This window comes from Moschus berezovskii, chromosome 12, assembly GCF_049115385.1.
Source record: "Moschus berezovskii isolate FMDL1 chromosome 12, NW_MosBer_1.0, whole genome shotgun sequence".
NCBI lineage: Eukaryota > Metazoa > Chordata > Mammalia > Artiodactyla > Moschidae > Moschus > Moschus berezovskii.
Window position 1 is genome coordinate 28,371,061 of NC_142471.1, and position 18,788 is coordinate 28,389,848.

At 49.9% G+C, this 18,788-nt stretch overlaps 1 protein-coding gene across 1 annotated transcript in view; it reads left to right on the forward strand.

The window, feature by feature from the left end:
• Window positions 1-18,788, forward strand: part of CDH23 (cadherin related 23) — a 442,755-nt gene that overhangs the window by 160,343 nt on the left and 263,624 nt on the right. Inside the window, exon 7 of the mRNA XM_088841955.1 lies at window positions 16,513-16,707. Coding sequence (XP_088698081.1) covers window positions 16,513-16,707 — 195 coding nt within the window. The remainder of the gene's footprint in view (window positions 1-16,512; window positions 16,708-18,788) is intronic.

Here is an 18,788-nt window from a genome sequence, read left to right on the forward strand (position 1 = left end):
TGGACATATACACTGAGGAAACCAGAATTGAAAGAGATACATGTACTCCAATGTTCATCACAGCACTGTTTGTAATAGCCAGGACATGGAAGCAACCTAGATGTCCATCAGCAGACGAATGGATAAGGAAGCTATGGTACATATACACAATGGAGTATTACTCAGCTATAAAAAGGAACGCATTTGAGTCAGTTCTAATGAGGTAGATGAAACTAGAGCCTATTATACAGAGTGAAGTAAATCAGAAAGAGAAGCATCAATACAGTATATTAATGCATATATATGGAATTTAGAAAGACAGTAACAATGACCCTATATGCAAGACAGCAAAAGAGACATAGATGTAAAGTACAGACTTTTGGACTATGTGAGAGAAGGCAAGTGTGGGATGATTTGAGAGAATAGCATTGAAACATGTATATTACCATATGTAAAATAGGTGACCAGTGCAAGTTTGATGCATGAAGCAGGGCACACAAAATTGGTGCTCTGGGACAACCCAGAGGGATGGGGTGGGGAAGGAGGTGGGAGGGGATTCAGGATGGGGGTACACATGTACACCCTTGACTGATTCACGTCGATGTACGGGAGAAACCATCACAATCTTGTAAAGTAATTCGCTTCCAATTAAAATAAATTAATTAAAAAAAGGAGTGATGGATGTTGAGGGAGTCACCCCCACCCTTGCCCGGACAAGGGAGCGGAAGATCAGGGAGGGAGCACTGTGGTGGGTGTCTGCCACCACCGACCATCTATGTGACCTCGGTCAGTCCCTCCAGTCTGCATCTTGGCTTTCTTATCTACAGAGTAGGGTGACTGGTCAGGGCAGTGCTTTTCACCCTAGACTGTACGTGGGAGTTCCTCTGGGAACTTAAAAGACACAGAGGCTGGGGTGGGCTGCAGCATTGATACAGTTTAAAAGCTCCCCACGTTTCCTAACACACAGCCAGGGAAGTAAACTGCTGGATGAGGTGCTTTCTGAAGTCCTATGCAGCCATGGTATTCCCAGTCTCTCTCCACTTAACAAAGCTTAAACCTTTTCCCAAGGTCCCATGACCCAGTGAGTTCCTGTAGCTGCACTCTCCCCGCCTAGGTCCTGCGCCCCAGGCCCTCAAGCCCCCTCTCTCCAGCCCTCACCATCCTCAGCTCCCCAGCAGCCAGGTATGCAGCCTCCCTCAGCCTGTCAGCCTTTAAGCCCCCAGGCACCAAGTGACAGGTTCCACTTATCACATCACACTGCCTGAAGGGCCAGCAGCAGTGGCCACAGGGAGGATATTGGAGAGGCAAACCCTCACCAGGCCTAGACCACACCTGCTGCCTGCCGGGGCCTCTGCTGCCTCCTTCACCCAGCCCTTCAGAGTGTACCCCAACTGGAGGGTGGAGCCCAAGGGGCGGGAGTGGAGAGATGAACAGAAGTTGCATTGCTTGAGCTGTCTTCTTATTCAGAATCCATTTATTAGCCTCAGCTTCCATAGATGTAGGGCCCGCCCCAAGGAGATTTGCATATTCATTTTGTTTAACATGATTCATCATCATGCAGGGAAGGAATTTGGGGCTGGAAGATGGAACCCCATTTGTGAGCCATGGAGCTGTGCACAGAGAGCTCAGGGCAGCATTGGAGGCCTCGCACATCCAGAGTGAACTCCATTAGTACAGAGATGGGGATGTGTGCCATAGGGAGGACCCCCATCCCGACTCTCATCCTGGATTATTATCTCTGCTGAGAGCAGAGCAAGAACCTCAGCCTTTAGAGGCATTCCCTGCCCTTTCAGACCTTCCCCCCAGAAGTAACATTCACAAAGCGCTTTACAGCTTATAGACCTTTACATCTGCCCCATGAGATAATAACATTATGATACAGCCTAAGATTGGTGGAGCATCCGTTATGCACTAAGCATTTATTGTGTGTTATCTCCCATAAGCCTCACAATAATCCCGTGGAGCGGGTTTTCTTATTATGTCCATCTATAAGGAAACTGAGGCTCAGAGAGGTTGCCCAACTTCTGCAAAGTCACACAGCAAATAAAGGGTAGAGCTGTGAGTCATAGAGCACATTACCTTTTGCTCTTGCTCCTCAAAGCCTCCTTTATCATATCGTTCTTTCCCACAAATAACCACTTGTAATTGCTTGTAACCATTTTCCTGTTGGAAAGATAAGGAATGTGCATACAAGCAGTCCAGTCTTGTACTGTGTTGCTCCAGATACGTTTTTGGGATTGATGGATGAAAGAACCTGACAGCTCCTCGTAACTGACTCCTCCCCTTCCAGCATCTTCCTGGTGGTACCTGCCACTGTAAAGTCCTGAGCCTGGAACCTCTACATGACCTAAGTCATTCTGTGGCAACCCCTTTAAACATCCTTAGTAGGCCCTGGCATTTAACATGAATGAGAGGATCCAAGTTTCTCAAGGTCATCTTGGCCATCCCCCTGCCTCCTGGACCTGATACATTTGCTTACTCAGCACTGAGAATAGTATAGCACGGTACTGAAGAGCTTGGGCTCTGGCGCAGCCTGCCTGAGTGCAAGTCCCAGAGTACCTGCTTAATATAAATGGCCTTGGACATCTGGAAAATGGGGATAGTAATGATGTTTGTTCCACAAGCTGCCAAGAGGATTATACAAGATAGTGCATGGGGAGTGCTTACAACAGGGCCTCACCATAGGAAGGCCTCAGTAGGTGTGAGTTATTACCCTAGACCCCTGGAAGGTCTTTCTTGTTTTTAAAAAATCCTAGGAGACTCCATTCTCTATCAGTTGCCACTTTCCAAAATCTACCAAGTCTCATGACCAGCCACCTCATGCCTTAGTCATAGCCTGTTTCTAACCTGGACTCAGCCTGCTGCAGCCCTAGGTTTGGGGACAGTGTCCTGGAACCCAGAAGACCCTGGTTCTGAGACTCCAGGGTAGCTTTCTAGAGAGGACTCTTCTATAGGTCTCACTGTAGCTTTCCCTAATGTTTTGTCTTAGAATTTTCTCCTTCTTCAGAAAGTTATAAAGATTTTGTTTTGACCTTTGACTTTTCAAAGTGAATCATTGTATTGCCTTCACAGTCTGTGTGGAAGGGCAGGGCAGGGACTGTTGTACCCATTTCCTGGATGGGAAAACTGAGGCATTTGATGTTTGCATGGATGCCCTGTAGCAACAAAGAAGGAAGTCACACGGATTGTTATTGGAAAGCTCGAATGTGACCCAGAGTTTCAAGACGGTTGTTTCTGATTTCTTTTTTCCCAATCAGGCCAGTGTGCATGGGAGGGTGGGGGGGCAGGTAATCGTCACTGAATGGATCCTTGCCTGCCTCCAGAAGCCAGTTTTCAAGTTCCTGTTGGGGGAGGGAGCAGGGAAAGCTCCCAGGAGTCCCTTGGGTGACACTGTCAAGTTGGGGAAGGGTGAGACGGTAAAAGTGAACAGCCAAGTTCTGGATTCCTGCCTCCACTCTGATTCCTGTTACTCCTGCCATGCCATAGAGAGGGAGGCGGGATCACAGTCCTGAGGGAGAGGGTATTGAACTGCTGGTGTTGAAAGCAGCATGTATGGAGACTGGAGCCAGCATGGGCACAGGGGCTGCCTCGCTGCCACAGCCCTTCCTGTTCCCTTCTCCCTGCATGGGGCCTGCAGCCAGCTGCTGGGTCGCTCTGCCAGCCATGCACTGTCCATGAGGCATCACGCCCTGTGCTGCAGCATGCCCCCTCCCTCAGCTCCTGCAGTCTGCAGGTAAGAGCGGGGAGAGAGTAGCTGTAGGAGGGCAGGTGCAGGGACAGCCCTGGAGTGTGGGTGCTGCATGGAAGTGGCACACAGGGATGGAGTGGATCTTGAAACCCTTCTGTTACTCATTCTGCAGGAAGGTCCCTGGGCTGGGATGCTCAGTGCCATGGTGGGGAGGAGGGGCGGTGTGGGGGGAGTGAGAAAAACTACCTGGATCTCCTTAATCTCTGAATAAAGATAGCTGGGGCCGTTTCACACTTGGGTATCCTACCTGGCTTTGAAAACCAAATTTCTGAGAAGAAAGAAGGGCAATCTCAGATGTTCCTCTGCTGAGCTTCTTCCAGTCAGGCATGCAGGGCCTAGGACTGTGGGCAGAAGACAGTGTCTCAATCCCAGCCTGGGCTTGTATACCTAGGAAGCCCTGGCTGCCAGGCCGCTTCGGGGAAGGGAGAGAGCCTCGGTCCCCTGTGCTGGTTGGTGATGTTTTTCCCCTGGGAGGACTGCCAGCAGGAATGTGTGTGGAGACATGGAGAGAGCACAAGTACCTCAGGCAGGGTGGGCCAGCATCCTGGGGGCTGCTGTGTACACCGGTCTGACTGAAGCACAGGGTCTCAGTAGGACAAAAATGAAAGATGAGTTTGGAAAGGGAAGCTTCGACCAGACGGTGGTGACATCCAAATGCAGCAGGGACTTGCCTTGGACAGGAAAGAGGAGCCAGTGATGGTGTTTGAGGAGGAAAATGAGATGAAGTGTCCGTGCTTTAGGGCAGTGACTCTCCAAGATTAGTTACAGGAGCAGAGCTGAAAGAGGGGAGGCCACTGCAGTGGTTCAGCCATAGGGAGGTTTTCTCAATTTTTATATTAATGTTATCAGTCATATATGCATGAGTTTAAAAGTCAAATAGTAACGCTAGGCTTATAATAAAAATAGCAGTGCCCTGCCTCATGCTTTCCCATTCCTGATTCCCACTCTGAGATAACCTCATTCAATTTCTGATGGCTGCTGATAGTTACCTTATTTCCAAATTGCATGCTTATACATTTTTTAGTTTTAGACATTATCTATTGACTTTCAGCTGTGAAGGATGAGAATTGAACTTTTATACCACCCTTTTACCTCATCTTTGCTACAGACACATACACGCACTACTCTTAATGTGCTCCACCCATCCTCCCAACATAATTATATTCCTCCTTTTAGCTCACACAACATTTAGTGTATGCAGCACTATAATTATGCAAATATTATTCACAGCTGAGCCACATAGTGTACAATACTGTCATTATATTTCCAGTGTAATTATATTCCTTCTTTTGCTTTCTGTAGAATTAATAATTACCTCTTTTTGTTTGTTTGCTTAGTGTTCTATAAACCTATCATTTTTTCACCCCTAAATATTGTGACATAATTGAATACCACCTCTCCATGTATTAAAAGTATATTGATGTTTAAATTCAGTTCATGTTTTTCTTGGCAACAATCTCCCTGGAGCATTCATCTTCCTGCTCCAATCTGGACTGGGTATGCTCTGGCTTGCTTGCAATTCTGGAGGCTGAATGGCCATGATGTAGGGTATGCATAAGGGAGGAAAGGAAGTTACTCAAAGTCTATTTTTGTTTTTCTCCTGCATTACATCCCCTGTTACATGGGTTCCCTAATATCTTCTATCTCAGTTTCTGCCTTCATTTTAGTAGAATACACCCTTCATTAATTTCATGAACAAGAATTCATGGGGAATTTTTTAAAATTTTGTTTTGAAAAATGTGTTTATTTTGCATGCATATGTGTTGATAGTTTAGCTGGGTATAGAACTCTAGAATAAAAGTAGTTTTCCTCATATTGTGAAGTCATTTTTCCGTTGTGTTCTGGCTATTAAGAACTTTGGTGCCATTTTGATTCTTGACCCTTTGATTGTGGCCTTTTGTTTTCCTTTGAAAGTCTCTAGGATTTAAAAAAAAATAGTGTTTTGAAATTTCATCATTTTATGCTTCAGTGTGGAACTTTCTTCTGAACAGATAGTGTCTCTTTCCATTTGAAAGAATGTCCTTTAGTTCTGGGAGTTTTCTTATTTTACTTCTTGGATAATTTCCTCCCCTTACTTGCTCTGTTTTCTCTCTGGAATCCCTGTTAGTTGGGGATTGAATTTTCTAAACTACTCTAATTTTCTTACTTTCCTCCCCTGTTTAATTCTCTTTAAGTTTTGTCCTAGTTTTGGAGAAATTTCTTTATCTTCCAACTCTTCTGTTGAGCTTTTACTATCTACTAGCTCTTTCTTCTTGAAAGATTATTTATTTCAAAGATGCTGTCCTGTGTTATCTCTCTCAGTTCAGTTCGGTCACTCAGTCGTGTCCAACTTATTGCAACCCCATGGACTGCAGCACACCAGGCTTCTCTATCCATCACCAACTACCAGAGCTTGCTCAAACGCATGTTCTTCGAGTTGGTGATGCCATCCAACCATCTTGTCCTCTGTTGTCCCCCTCTCCTGCCTTCAATCTTTCCCAGCATTAGAGTCTTTTCCAATGAGTCAGTTCTTCACATCAGGTGGCCAAAGTATTGGAGCTTCAGCATCAGTCCTTCCAGTGAATATTCAGGACTGATTTCCTTTAGGATCAACTTGTCTCTTTAAGCATGTTAAAGATATGTATTGTTGTTACTCCTTTTTTTACTACTTTCTTCTCTGTCTTTCACATTAGAAGCTCTTCTCAAATGTTTGGTGACCTTTAGTTGTTCATATTTAAGAGTGAGTTCACATTTACCTGCCTGGAAGCTCACTAGGTTTATTAGGACAGGGTAGGAAGGAGAGTGGGCTTCCCTAGAAGCTCAGCAGGTAAAGAATCCTCCTGCAATGCAGAGACCCCTGTTTGTTTCCTGGGTCAGGAAGATTCCCTGGAGAAAGGATAGGCTACCCACTCCAGTATTCTTGGGCTTCCCTGGTGGCTCAGATGGTAAAGAATCCGCCTGCAATGTGGGAGACCTGGGTTCCATCTCTGGGTTGGGAAGATCTGCTACAGAAGGGGATGGCTACCCACTCTAGTGTTCTTTCCTGGGAAATCCCATGGACAGAGGAACCTGGCAGGTTACAGTCCATGGGATCACAAAGAATCAGACCTGACTGAGTGACTAAACACAGCACAAGAAGGAGGGTGCTGCTTATTAACCAGTGGACTTGATAATTAGATGAGGACTTGGGTTTGTGTGTCGGGGGGTGGATTCAACATGATAATATATTTTCTCTTGGGCCGGTTTTCCCTATTTCCCAGTTTGCCTGGCTGTCAGCCTTCACAAGGCCAAATGATTATAAGAGGCCTGATTGGAGATGGGAATGAGGGGAGATGCGGCTTTTCGCCTCTTCCAGCTCCCAGTCCGAGTCCAGAGCCTGACTACCTCAGCCCCTCCAGAACGCAAACCTCATATCTTCTGCAAGAGTTGGGGAAGGCATCTGGGAGTCTTACCACTCTTCTTAAAGATTTGCAGCCAGTCTTCCTGTTTTGAGCATCACTTTGTGTCTCCACTTTCTGAGCTTTCCCGAGATTCTGAGATGCTAGCCAAAGTTTCAGCTTTCCCTTCTCTCCTAAGGCAGTTTCCAGTTGCATCTGTTTCCAGGATTTTGTTGACTCCTCTCATCTGTTGTCACCTCCTTTCCTATTCTTTTTGCCCTTATGGATGTGTGTATTTTAAACTTCCATAATGTCATTTTGGTGAGGCACTGGGAAACAAATAGAAAGCAGTGGGTATGTTCAATCTACCATGTTTAACAGCAAGTCCTGATTTTGTTAAAAGATTTATTGAATGCCTTCTATGTGCCAGTGACAGTGCTAGGACTCCAGAGGTGGCTAAGGTAAAACACAGAGAGAAGGGGAGGATTTGAGGAATGTTGAAGGAAGACTTGACAGAGCCTGGTGATTGATGAGGAGTGGGAGGCCAGAGAGAGGGGCACATCCGGCAGGTGAAGACACTGGCAGAACTCAGGGATTCATGTTAGACTCATCTACTGGGGATGGAAGTTAGGTAAGCACTTTGACGCAGGTCTTCCCAGGATTCAGAATAGACAGTGTGGAGCCAGAGGCTGAGAAAGGAGCAGGCTCTTGGAGATAGGAGCGCACTGAGCTTGCTCCATGGAGAATGGAACAGCTGAGGAGTCCAGCTCAGTCCAGAGAAAGTGCTTGAGCCATATGAGGGTATGTGGGACTTGGGGCCCAGCCCTTTGAGGCTCATTCTGCCCACAGAGCTGGCACCTCCAGCTGACAGTAAGCCTGGCCCTCAGGGCAGATCTGACACCTTTTAGAGTCCAGTGCACATCATCTGAGAGAGAACAGACACTGGTCGACAGAAGAGATGTTATAACATGATCTCTTCCAGACTGCTCTGCAGAGAGAGGTGCTGGAGCTTGTGTGCACACGTGTGGGTATGGGTGCATGTGTGGGTGTTTGTACACACCGTGTGCCCTCTCCCTGACCAGAATGGGGGCCCCTGATACCTCCACGGAGGCCCAGTGGGCACCTGCCTCTCCCGTTCTCCTCCTTGCACCAGTTCTCTTAGACCTTGCTCTCATCTGGTGTGCCCACACACGCCTTCTTGCTTGTTTGGGAAAGAAATACAGCCCATATCTCCCATAGACCTCATTTCTTCTCCCCATAAGCTGGAATGCCAAAAGACTCCCAAACTTCATACCATCCCCAAGCCCCGAGTAGGCCCTGGCTCCAGAGTCATAAGTGAAAAAAGCACCTCTTTGGCATCAGTGGAGACCAAGACATGGGCACCTCCACTTTGCCTGGCACCACCTACCCCTGCCACCCCCATCAGTCACAGTGGGAGCCCATTTCCTTATCCCCAGTGAAAGTATGCAAATTTTGAGACCCTTCTTCCTTCTGAAATTCTTTTTGGACTAAAACTCTCTACCAACGCTCTCTTCCCTAACCCAGACCACTTGAATCTACCATCTTCGGGCGTGTCACCCCCAGCCCTTCTATAGAGGAAATGAACCAGTTCTGCTTGAGCAGGGGCCCTGAGCTCACTCTCTACCCTTATCTCCAGTGTTCCCAAGGTCTGGGGACACAGAGGTGACCTGATTTTAAATCCTGCTCATCACTTTAGGCTGTGTGACTTTGGGCCAGTAGCTTCATTTCTCTGAGGTTCCATTTCCCCATCTGGGAAAAGGAGGTAATGAGATAAAATTTGTGAAAATGATGACAGGTGAGGGGTTGAGTCCCCGCCCTGCCCTGCCCCTCCTCAGGGACCAGCAGCCCAGCCTCTGAGCCACAAGCTCAGTCCAGGAGGGTCTGTTCACCAAGGCACTGGCACCTTGTCAGAACTCCATCTGTCAAGAATTTATTACTAATGCATTTTATAACAGGCTTTATAATAAGATATTAAAGACTGTGGCAGCATCTAGCAAGCATTCCATAAATATTAATAACGCCTTTAGAGATGGCACCTACGGTGGAAACGGTCGGGTTTGTTTCGAGGTTTGGTCCAGGACTGAGAATAAATCTCACGGGCGGGGAAGGGGGTGCCCCACGAAGATGAGAGGGCATGGCGGCTGTTTTCTCTCTCTGGTCTTTCTCGTGCTGCTCTGAGTTTTTTCATTTCTTGTCTTTTGTTCACAACTTTCCCTCTAGAATGTCTCTTTTGCTCCTTTAAGTCTTCCTCTCCTTTCTTCCCAACTTTCTTCCCTCTCTCTGCTCTCACAAACTCTCCCCCCTCATCCCCAGTCCGCTTTGGCCCCCAGTTCTGCCCCTTTCTCATCCCCCTGGTCTTCCTTTCGCCTTCCCCCTTCTCTCCCTCCCCCTTTATTTACACTCTCTGCTTCCCTGTCTCTCCCACCCTCCGTGCTGCCTGTCTGGCCCTCTTCCTCCCTCGATGCCCCGGCACCCCTCACCCGTTCCAGTGAGCACCCCCGGCCACCTCTGCAGAAACCCAGAGTAACACGGCTCACACTGCGTGTGAGAAGTGAGCTATTTATCATTGTTATTAACGAACAAGATCCCTGGAACGGTAGAACTTAGCCAGAGTCCATTCCCTTGTCACCCCCAGGAGTAGCAAAAAGATTTATTTGTCTCTGAATTGCGCAGGGTGGCCCGTTTACAGCAGGTCCATCAGGAGTGATGCGGAGCTTAAAGGGGGAGTGGAAAGAGTCCGGGGCCTGCCTGGTCTGTGACCTACATGGAGCGGGCCTCTCACCAAGAGGGACGGTCTGGTAGGGCAGGAGATTTGCCGGGGACTATGCCTCACCACAGCATCATCTTTCAAGATTTGAAATAGCTCAACTGGAATTCCATCACCTCCACTAGCTTTGTTCGTAGTGATGCTTTCTAAGGCCCACTTAACTTCACATTCCAAAATGTCTGGCTCTAGGTCAGTGATCACGTTATCGTGACTATCTTGGTCGTGAAGATCTTTTTTGTACAGTTCTTCTGTGTATTCTTGCCACCTCTTCTTAATATCTTCTGCTTCTGTTAGGTCCATACCATTTCTGTCCTTTATCGAGCCCATCTTTGCATGAAATGTTCCCTTGGAATCTCTAACTTTCTTGAAGAGATCTCTTGTTTTTCCTATTCTGTTGTTTTCCTCTATTTCTTTGCATTGATCACTGAGGAAGGCTTTCTTATCTCTCCTTGCTATTCTATGGAACTCTGCATTCAGATGCTTATATCTTTATTTTTCTCCTTTGCTTTTCGCTTCTTTTCGCAGCTATTTGTAAGGCCTCCTCAGACAGCCATTTTGCTTTTTTGCATTTCTTTTCCATGGGGATAGTTTTGGTCCCTGTCTCCTGTACAATGTCATGAACCTCCGTCTAGAGTTCATCAGGCACTCTATCTATCAGATGGACAGAGAGGCCTGGCGTGCTGTGATTCATGGTGTCGCAGAAAGTCGGACACAACTGAGCGACTGAACTGAACTGAACTGAACTAATGCCTCACCACACTCCCTGGCCCCCAGGAGGCATGGGCAATGCACTTGAGGAGATGTCCCAGAAGCTGTGAAGGAGGGGACGGGGCTGGACAGTGGGTGCCGTGGAGGAAGGAGCTCTGGAAGCCGAGCTGAGACGGAGAAGTGGGCTAAGAGGCCTGTCTCAGGAACAGGAGTAATCATGTCCTGTGCAGCCTTTCCTCCGGAGACCAGCTGCTTCTTTCCAGCACAGAGGTGGACCCGGAGCCACTTTCCACAGTGAATATGTGGGGAGAAGTTGCCCTAGAGTGGGGCTGCCCCACCCCCAGCCGAAATGGGCCATTTGGCCCTACTTTTTCATGGCCCTGGCCAACCTGGCAGATGGTTGTGGACCCCGAACACTAAGGCCAGACGCTATAGAGGCACCGTCCCACTGGTCCCCTGACTCCAGGCGGGCAGAAGCTGGCTCTCTGGGGCATCTCTTCTCCAGGTCTGTCCTGGATGATTGTGTCAGCCCCATGGTCAAGCTCTCCCAGACCTGCCCTCCCACCCCACATGCTCGCTGACCTTCACAATGACCTGAGTGGATTTGCATGTTAAAAGGAGTGTCTGGGGACACTGGAAAAGAAGACAGAGCCGACATTCATTCATCCAGGCCTCTCCTCTCCCCCTGTTACCTCCTGTGCCTTCAGCAGTCATGAGCTTTGCTTTCTGTGGCCCAGCTGTGAGCGTGAAAGGGCCAGCTCCCAGCAGGTGAGGGGCAGGGTGAGCCTGGGGTGAGGTGTGCAGTGAGGAGGCCTTGCCCACGGCTGGATGCATCCTGAGCGGACCAGGTTGGCGAGGAGCTGAGACCCATGCAGGCTGGAATGAGCAAGTGGCACCCACAGAACGAACAACATGGCGGGCAGCAGGGGAGGGCCAGGCAGGCTCTGTGGAGGCTGGGGCAGGGGAGGCCCTCTTCTGTTCTGCTTTGCAGTGCCCCACGCTCACTGCAGACGGGCTTCCTCTGCAGCTCCGTTTCTGTGGCTTCTGTGTGACTTTCAGCCTGTCAAGGTCCCCACTCTACCCCAACCAGGCAGCAGGAATCTTTTTTTCAAGTTCCCATGGAAAGTTGCTTTAATTTACAAGGCCCCATGTGATTGGCCTGCTTGAGTCAGATGTTTACCCCTGGACCAATTGCATGTGACCTGGGTCTGAAGTCACTTGGTACAAACACGGCTGCCTAGATCCATTCCTTTGGTAAAAAGAGCATCTCTGCTTGGAAGGACGGTGGGCCAGGATGCAGTGGGTAGTGTCTCTGGGTAGGGTAAGTAAAGCACTTGAGTTGAGACACCTGATTTTCAGTCACAGCTCTGCCATTAAGCACATGTGAGACAGAAAGCTTGGAAGTGCGCCCTCTCACTTTTCCCATCTAAAAACTGGGGAGACTGGGCTGGATAATCTCCAAGGTGCCTTCCAACTTCCATGTTCAAGCCATCTTCTCCCTGAGTGGTGCATGGTCAGGCCTGGCCTCTGTGCTCAGGAGCTCCTTGGCCTCCAGGAACCCCTCCCACCCCTCCCTCAGATCCCACCCCTCATCTCACATTCTCCAGACCCACCTTGGAGGGTCTTCAGAGGTTCTCTGAAAACCATCCTGTCTGCAACAGCCACGAACCAGTCAACAGAGGTGTTCTCTTCCTGAATTCTGATCTACCCACTTGTCTAAATTCGTGACGAAGAGATGAGCTGTTTACCCTGTTTCTAATCCCCCCACACCACTTTAAATTGGCTCATCTCATGCCACCTGTGATGGTATTTTGTTACTGCCATAATAATGGCAGTGACCATTTATGAGCGTCGCTCAATATTGCCATGTGCCTGGCTCAGTGAGAGGTTTTTTCCCCACACCTTAGCTCATATAAAAGTTTCTCACTACCCCAGGATATATAGGTAGTGTTAACAGCTCCACTTGTACATTTTCCTTTACATAGGGAAACTGAGACCAAAATAATAAATTTAGCAGCGCATGTCCGAGGTCTGCAACCAACAAGTGAAAAGGCTGGGACTCAAACTTAGGAGGTCTGACTCAGAGCCCACACTCCTAGCACCAAGTTGTTAACTGCCTACGGTGTACTTGAAAATCCAGATGTGCCTGGTCCCATGGAGGAAATCTGCTTGCATTGAGTGTCAACCTGTGAACGTCTCTGATGTTTCTGTAAAGCAGTAGCTGGACGCTCCAAGAATCCCTCAGTGTATGTGCTGGTGAGAGTCCCCTCCCCCGCATTTCCCTGACAGAGCATGGCGCCCAGGATTGGAAATGCAGGAAGTTAGCATTCTTTCCTCTCCAATGGCCTGTCCCTTCTAAGTACTTGAACGGCTCCTTGTCAGGCCTATTTAAAACCTTTCTAAGTTATGCAGAAGTTAAATGGGTTTTCACTGCAGGGCATGAAACATAATCCAAGAAGGTCAGACTCAGGACCATCCCTTCCTTTCCCCTTTTCCTGTCTTCTTGGAGCTTGCTCTTAAATCCTCTGATCAGAGGCTCAGAGAGCCTTCGCCCCAGACTATGCAGTATGGATGAGTGAAATGTCCTTTCCTCCCTGAGGCAGGGGGCTGGAGAGCTGACATTCTCGTGGGAGCTGTCTCTCTCCTCTGGGCACTGGCTCCATGTGGGGTGCGCTCTGAAGTGCTGTCCAGCTGCCTCACTGGGGGTTGGCCACCCTGAAATCAGAACATGTCTATCCCTTTTGTGGCAAGAGCTACAGGCTGCAATGGCATGCTTTGCTCTGGAGCTTGGGGCTGACACTGGCACTCATACGATGTGTATGTTGGATGCAGAGACGGGGAGGAGGGAAGAGAGAGAGAGCTGTAGGTTAGCTGAGAACCTCATAAAGATCTCTTCCAGACCAGTCTTCTGTGGTTGGCATGTTGGGATGGAGGCTGGCATTGCTGAGCCCAGCGCCTGAGGAGTTCAGTTTCTGGGGCTTTGAATGTGTGGCTTGGGGTAGGCCCTTTGCAGAGTGCCTGTATCTGTGAGGGTGCCCCAGGAGACAGTTCATCTCAGATAGTTCCAATAAAGGCATTTCAGTGAAGAGACAACTTCCAGAGGGTGCAGGGCTAGAGCGGCACTAAGGGTTATTGAGGCTCCAAGGACTAGCAACACGGGAAGTTCTTTCTACTCTTAGGACTGGAGGGGCAAGGGGAACGGCTGGAGCCACTGAAACCTGTGGCTGGAGAGGAGGGCTGCTGGGTTGGAGCTGGAGGGACTGGGAAAGTACCTCAAACCCTTTCTCCTCCTGCCTCCTCCCCAGACTCTGAGCTCCTACCAGCCCCTCGCATTGGCAGCCTGGGGATGCAGTGCACTGAGGCCACCCTGACTGGGGAGGCAGGCAGAGGGTGGGTCATGGCAGAGAAGGGTACTCGGTGGACCTGGGGACTGCAGACAGGGGACGTCCAGTGCAGTATCATTAGCAGTCATGGTCCTTCTTTATGCCTCCCTGCCCTACCCTTGAAGATGTTCTTGTCTGCCACCCTCTAGAAGGCATTCAGACAATAAAATCACAACTGCCGTCTTCTAAGCACTTAATATATGCTGGGAAGTTTATACTCAGGAGCTCGTGTACCCTTCACATTAACTGTCTGAAATATTATTAATTTTGATGCACAGAAAGAGGATTAAGGATCAGAGACATGAAGTAACTATCCCAAAGACACACAGTAAGACGTGGGTTCCAACAGAAGTCTGTCCATCCCTGAAATCTAGCACTTGTCCGCTCTGCCCCCTTGTATACTTGAACACTTTCCCTCTTTTGGAGACAAAGAGAGCATCTGTTTTCCAAGCCACTAAGCTGGGTAGGGCAGACCTCACAAAGGCAAAGCAGGTTCAGGAACTCAAAAGTGTAAGGGAGTGTGCTGGTTTGGAGAAGTGCAAATAGCTCTACCTGCCAGGAAATAGTAAACTGATAAGAAAAAATATTGCACATGATCTTAGGCAAAAGGGTCCAGATTATGAGGCTTGTGTCCTATGCAGAGGGGCATGGAGCGTCAAGGATGGGATGGAGGAGAGGGGTCTTACCTGTCTGCCCCTGTCTTAGCGTGGGTTGGCAAAGGATAGGATGTAAGCCTGTGCATTCAGGTGCACACTTGCCTGGTGGGGGGGGGGGGGGGATGGGCAGCATCAGAGAGAAACAATGGCAGCTCGGTGCTTTGTCCTCTGGAGGCCCTTTCCAGCCCGATTAGAGGTCTTACAGAGAACACACTTGCCTCCAGCAGACAGCCCTGGGGAAGGGCTTCCAGTACGCCTGAGACTGGTCTTCAAAGAGAGACGCTTCTCAAGGTAGTGACCCAGGTCATGGGCAGCAGCACAGAGACGGGCAGCTGTGTGGTACCTTCCTTGGAAGGGGCCCTGCAGGTGTCAGAAGGCTCTCAGTCATTGTCCCCGTGTAAAAAGCTCACACGGGAATGTTGTCTGTGCCCTCAGGGAACTTTCAGGCCAATCCCACACTCCGGGCTAGAGGATACCACCCATGCTGGCAGGTGACCTCAGCACTGTGTGGAAGACTTAGGGGAAAAAAAGCTGCCATCAAGGTTTACAGAAGTGTTTAGAATAGAGCTAAGAGACAGGCTTAGAATGAACTATAGCTGAATTTAGGGTCTTCTTTGCCACTGCCGAGCTGTGTGACTTGGGTGAGTTACTTAACCTGTCTGAGCCTTGGCTTCCTCTCTGAAAGAGGGATCACAGCAAGCACCTACTTGTTACAGAGCTGATGGGCGCAGCGCAGTCAGTGAGCGGGAGGAGCAGGGATTGTTTCTTCCTGCCTCTGGGCAGAGCCTCCTTAAGTGGCCTATCTTCTGATGTGTCCAGAGCTCACTGAGTCCGTGAGTAAATTTACTCACACAGAATTTTGTAGATGTGGCTTACCTGCCAAGCATTGTGGTGGGCACGATCGTGATGAGAGCTGGCAGTTGGGCAGAGGATGCAAACAGATACTTAGAATACAGTGTGCTAAGATGCTGTCATAGAGACTCGTTCATGTCTTCATAGAGGATGCTTCCTGGACACCTGCTGTGCAGCAGGCACCTGCTGGGCCAGGCAGATAGAGCTCTATGGCTTCTATGGAGCACACGTGCGACGAGAGATAGGCACCAACTGGGGAGTTGCAGAGGAACTGTGGGTGATGAGACATCCCAGGGTGCTATGGGGCCCTGGGTATAACAGTGGCAGGGGTTGGGAGCATGGTAGGGGCCGCCCTGCCTTAAGGGTCTGGAAGGCTTCCATGAGGAAGTTACATTTAACCAGAAACCCCAAGTCAGAAAAGGGCAGGGGTCTATCTGTATATACAGTGTGTAGCAAACGGAATTATGGAAGGCTCCCAGGAGGTGGTGACATTTGAGCAGGCTTTGTGTGCCTGTCTGGTTACAGGCTGCCATGGCCCAGGGATGTTGTATAGATGCCCCACTCCTAGGCAAGTCAGGAAATCTCTGTGGGCCAGCCCCACCCCAGACTCTATGCCACCTCCCCATATTACACATCTCCCAGCTCCCTGTCCTTGGAACCTCCCAACACATAGACTCCTGGCTGCCCTCCAGAGCAGCCCGTGCCTGAGGCTTGGGCAGCCAAGGGGCACCTAACAGAGAAAGCAGAACTGCCAAGAAGCAGGGGTTTGGGGACCAAAAGGCCCTCATCCGGAACTTCAGGATAAGCAGATCATCTTTGGAACTGGTGCTGTTACAGCCACCAGGAGGCCATCAAAAAATGGAGGAAAAAAATAGATATAGCGTTTTAAATTCCTGTGAACCCTTTTAGAATAAAAATGACAAAGCCGCAGGTCTGGTTGGCTGGAGGGACATGGTTAATGGGCTTTGGGGGAATAGTCACTGATGGAGGCAGCTGCTCTGAGCTCCAGCTCACCCTTTTATTTGCTTTGTTTCACCCCCAGAACACACCGGTGGGGACGCCCATTTTCATTGTGAACGCTACGGACCCTGACCTGGGTGCAGGCGGCAGCGTCCTCTACTCCTTCCAGCCCCCCTCCCAGTTCTTTGCCATCGACAGCGCACGCGGCATCGTCACAGTGATCCGGGAGCTGGACTACGAGACCACGCAGGCCTACCAGCTCACCGTCAATGCCACGGTGAGTCCCTGCGCCGGGGGCCCAGGCAGCCAGATGTCAGCCTCCTACCCTCAGAGAGGGCACAGGATGTCAGCCTCCTTCCCTGCTAGGCAAGGCTTATAATGTCAGTGCTGATGATCATAATAATGATAACAACAGCTGATGTTCCTGAGGGTTCGTGCTATGTCCCTGGTGCTGTGGGAGCACTCAAATGGCTTATCTCCTTTAAACCTCACAACAATGCTATGGCATAAATATTAAGCTACCCATTTTACAGATGAGGAAACTGAGGCACAGGAGCAATTCAGTGACTTGCTCACGGACTCCAGCACCTGCACTGGTAACCCCATGGGTCATTCCTAGTGCAGGATGTCCTCTCGCTCTGAGACACAAGACAGAGGTGTCAGTCCAGCTGTGTCCTGACACCAACCAGCATGCAGGAGTCAGAGAGTCCAGGCATCCTGGCCACCGCGCTAGAGCGGTGATACTTACACAGGAGGGAACACCCATCTGTGCCAAGCACTGTGCTTGAGTCCTGGGTATTCCAAGATGAATTAGTCAGGAGAGGGAATTCAAAGTTCAAGAGGAATAATTATTCTGTTTTATAGCTGACACTGTTGAGACACAAACCGATAAGTGGTGGGCAGCAAGAACCCAAGCCTGGGTTGTCCAGTTCCCCATGGTCAGGAGTCTCCAAACCTCTAGAACGTCATAGCTGCTTGGCCTCGGGCTGGAGAATGGGCAGATCACGACCTCAGTGGGGTTCTTTCCTTGCACGCTCCTCTTCCCTGCTCCTGGCCACAGCCTCCAAGTGCAGCTGGAGCCTTTAGCTGGCAGCAGGGCGAGAGCTGGCCTGTTGGTCCTTAGACTTCTGTTTACAAAGCTTAGGCTAACTGTTAAACAAATCACAGGAGTCCCTCTTGAGCCTCTGGGACTCATTAGCCTGACCCACAGCATCCACCACCTGGCCCCGTGTCACTGCAGGGGGGCTGCCAGTAGCTCTGTGGGCTCTACTTGGCAGATCACAGAGCTCAAATCCCAGGGGAAGACACACTGCATTGGGGCCAGGGGCCAGTTTGAAATATGAGGTTCCCCCAGAATTGGACAAGATCCAGAGAAGCCCCCCAAACCAGGAAATGCCAACTTTTTCTTTCATACCTGGTCCAGGGACCCTGGGGAGGCCACTGCAGATGATACTCATGTTCTTGCCTTCTCCCCTGGTTAAGTGTTGGTTGCCTGGGAGGACATGTGTGCCGCTATTTGTGAAACTGACTTCTGGGATCAAGGGGCCTTGCAAGACCGGAACCCACTTTTGGGGCACATTTGTATCCTTCTGCACACCCTTGCACACTCACTTAACGTGGTGCCCCTCCCACCACTCTCCAGAAATGCACAATGCTTGTTCTCCTTTTCACTGTGAACTTGTCCCTGTGGGATATTTTCCATCTACAGTGAAAATGGCTTCGGGCTGGGCCAGTGGCGAAGAGAGCAGAGCCGGGCATAGGCACGAATCTGGGTGGCCGGGCCTGGTGAGAGGCCTGGGCTCAAGCTGGGATGGTGAATGTGGTTAAATTGCCATTAATCTTCCAGCGATCGGGCCTTAAAGCAGTGGAACAGGAGGGGCCCTAGAACTAACTCCTTTAGGTCTTGGTGGTTCCCCCACCTGATGCACAAGTCCCTCTCAGGGCTGGCACTGTGCCCTTGGCTACTGGACATCTCCCCAAGGAGATTCTCCCATGTGGCATCGCGGGGAGCATGTGGGTCCCCAGCCTCCACTGGGTGGGTGGTGGGTGGGAAAACATGCGACTCCCCTGGGAACAAGTTGCTGAGACCTGTAGGCACCAGAGTGACAGCTAGAAGCCTGGCCAGGTGCCTGCCTGCCAGATGTGCCCACTGCCATCCCCTTTCCACAGTCATGGAGTCCAGGGTGGGCTGTATGGGGGCATCTGTGGCAGAGGCAGGGCTGTAGCCACAGGTGTGGGACAGGAAGGGCAGGTGCCAGACTGGACAAAGCCAACTGCCCACAGAAGCCTGGTAAGAGCAAACCATAACCATTGGCATCTCCAGCCCCATAGGTCAAGGGCCTTCCTGATGGGCCTCCC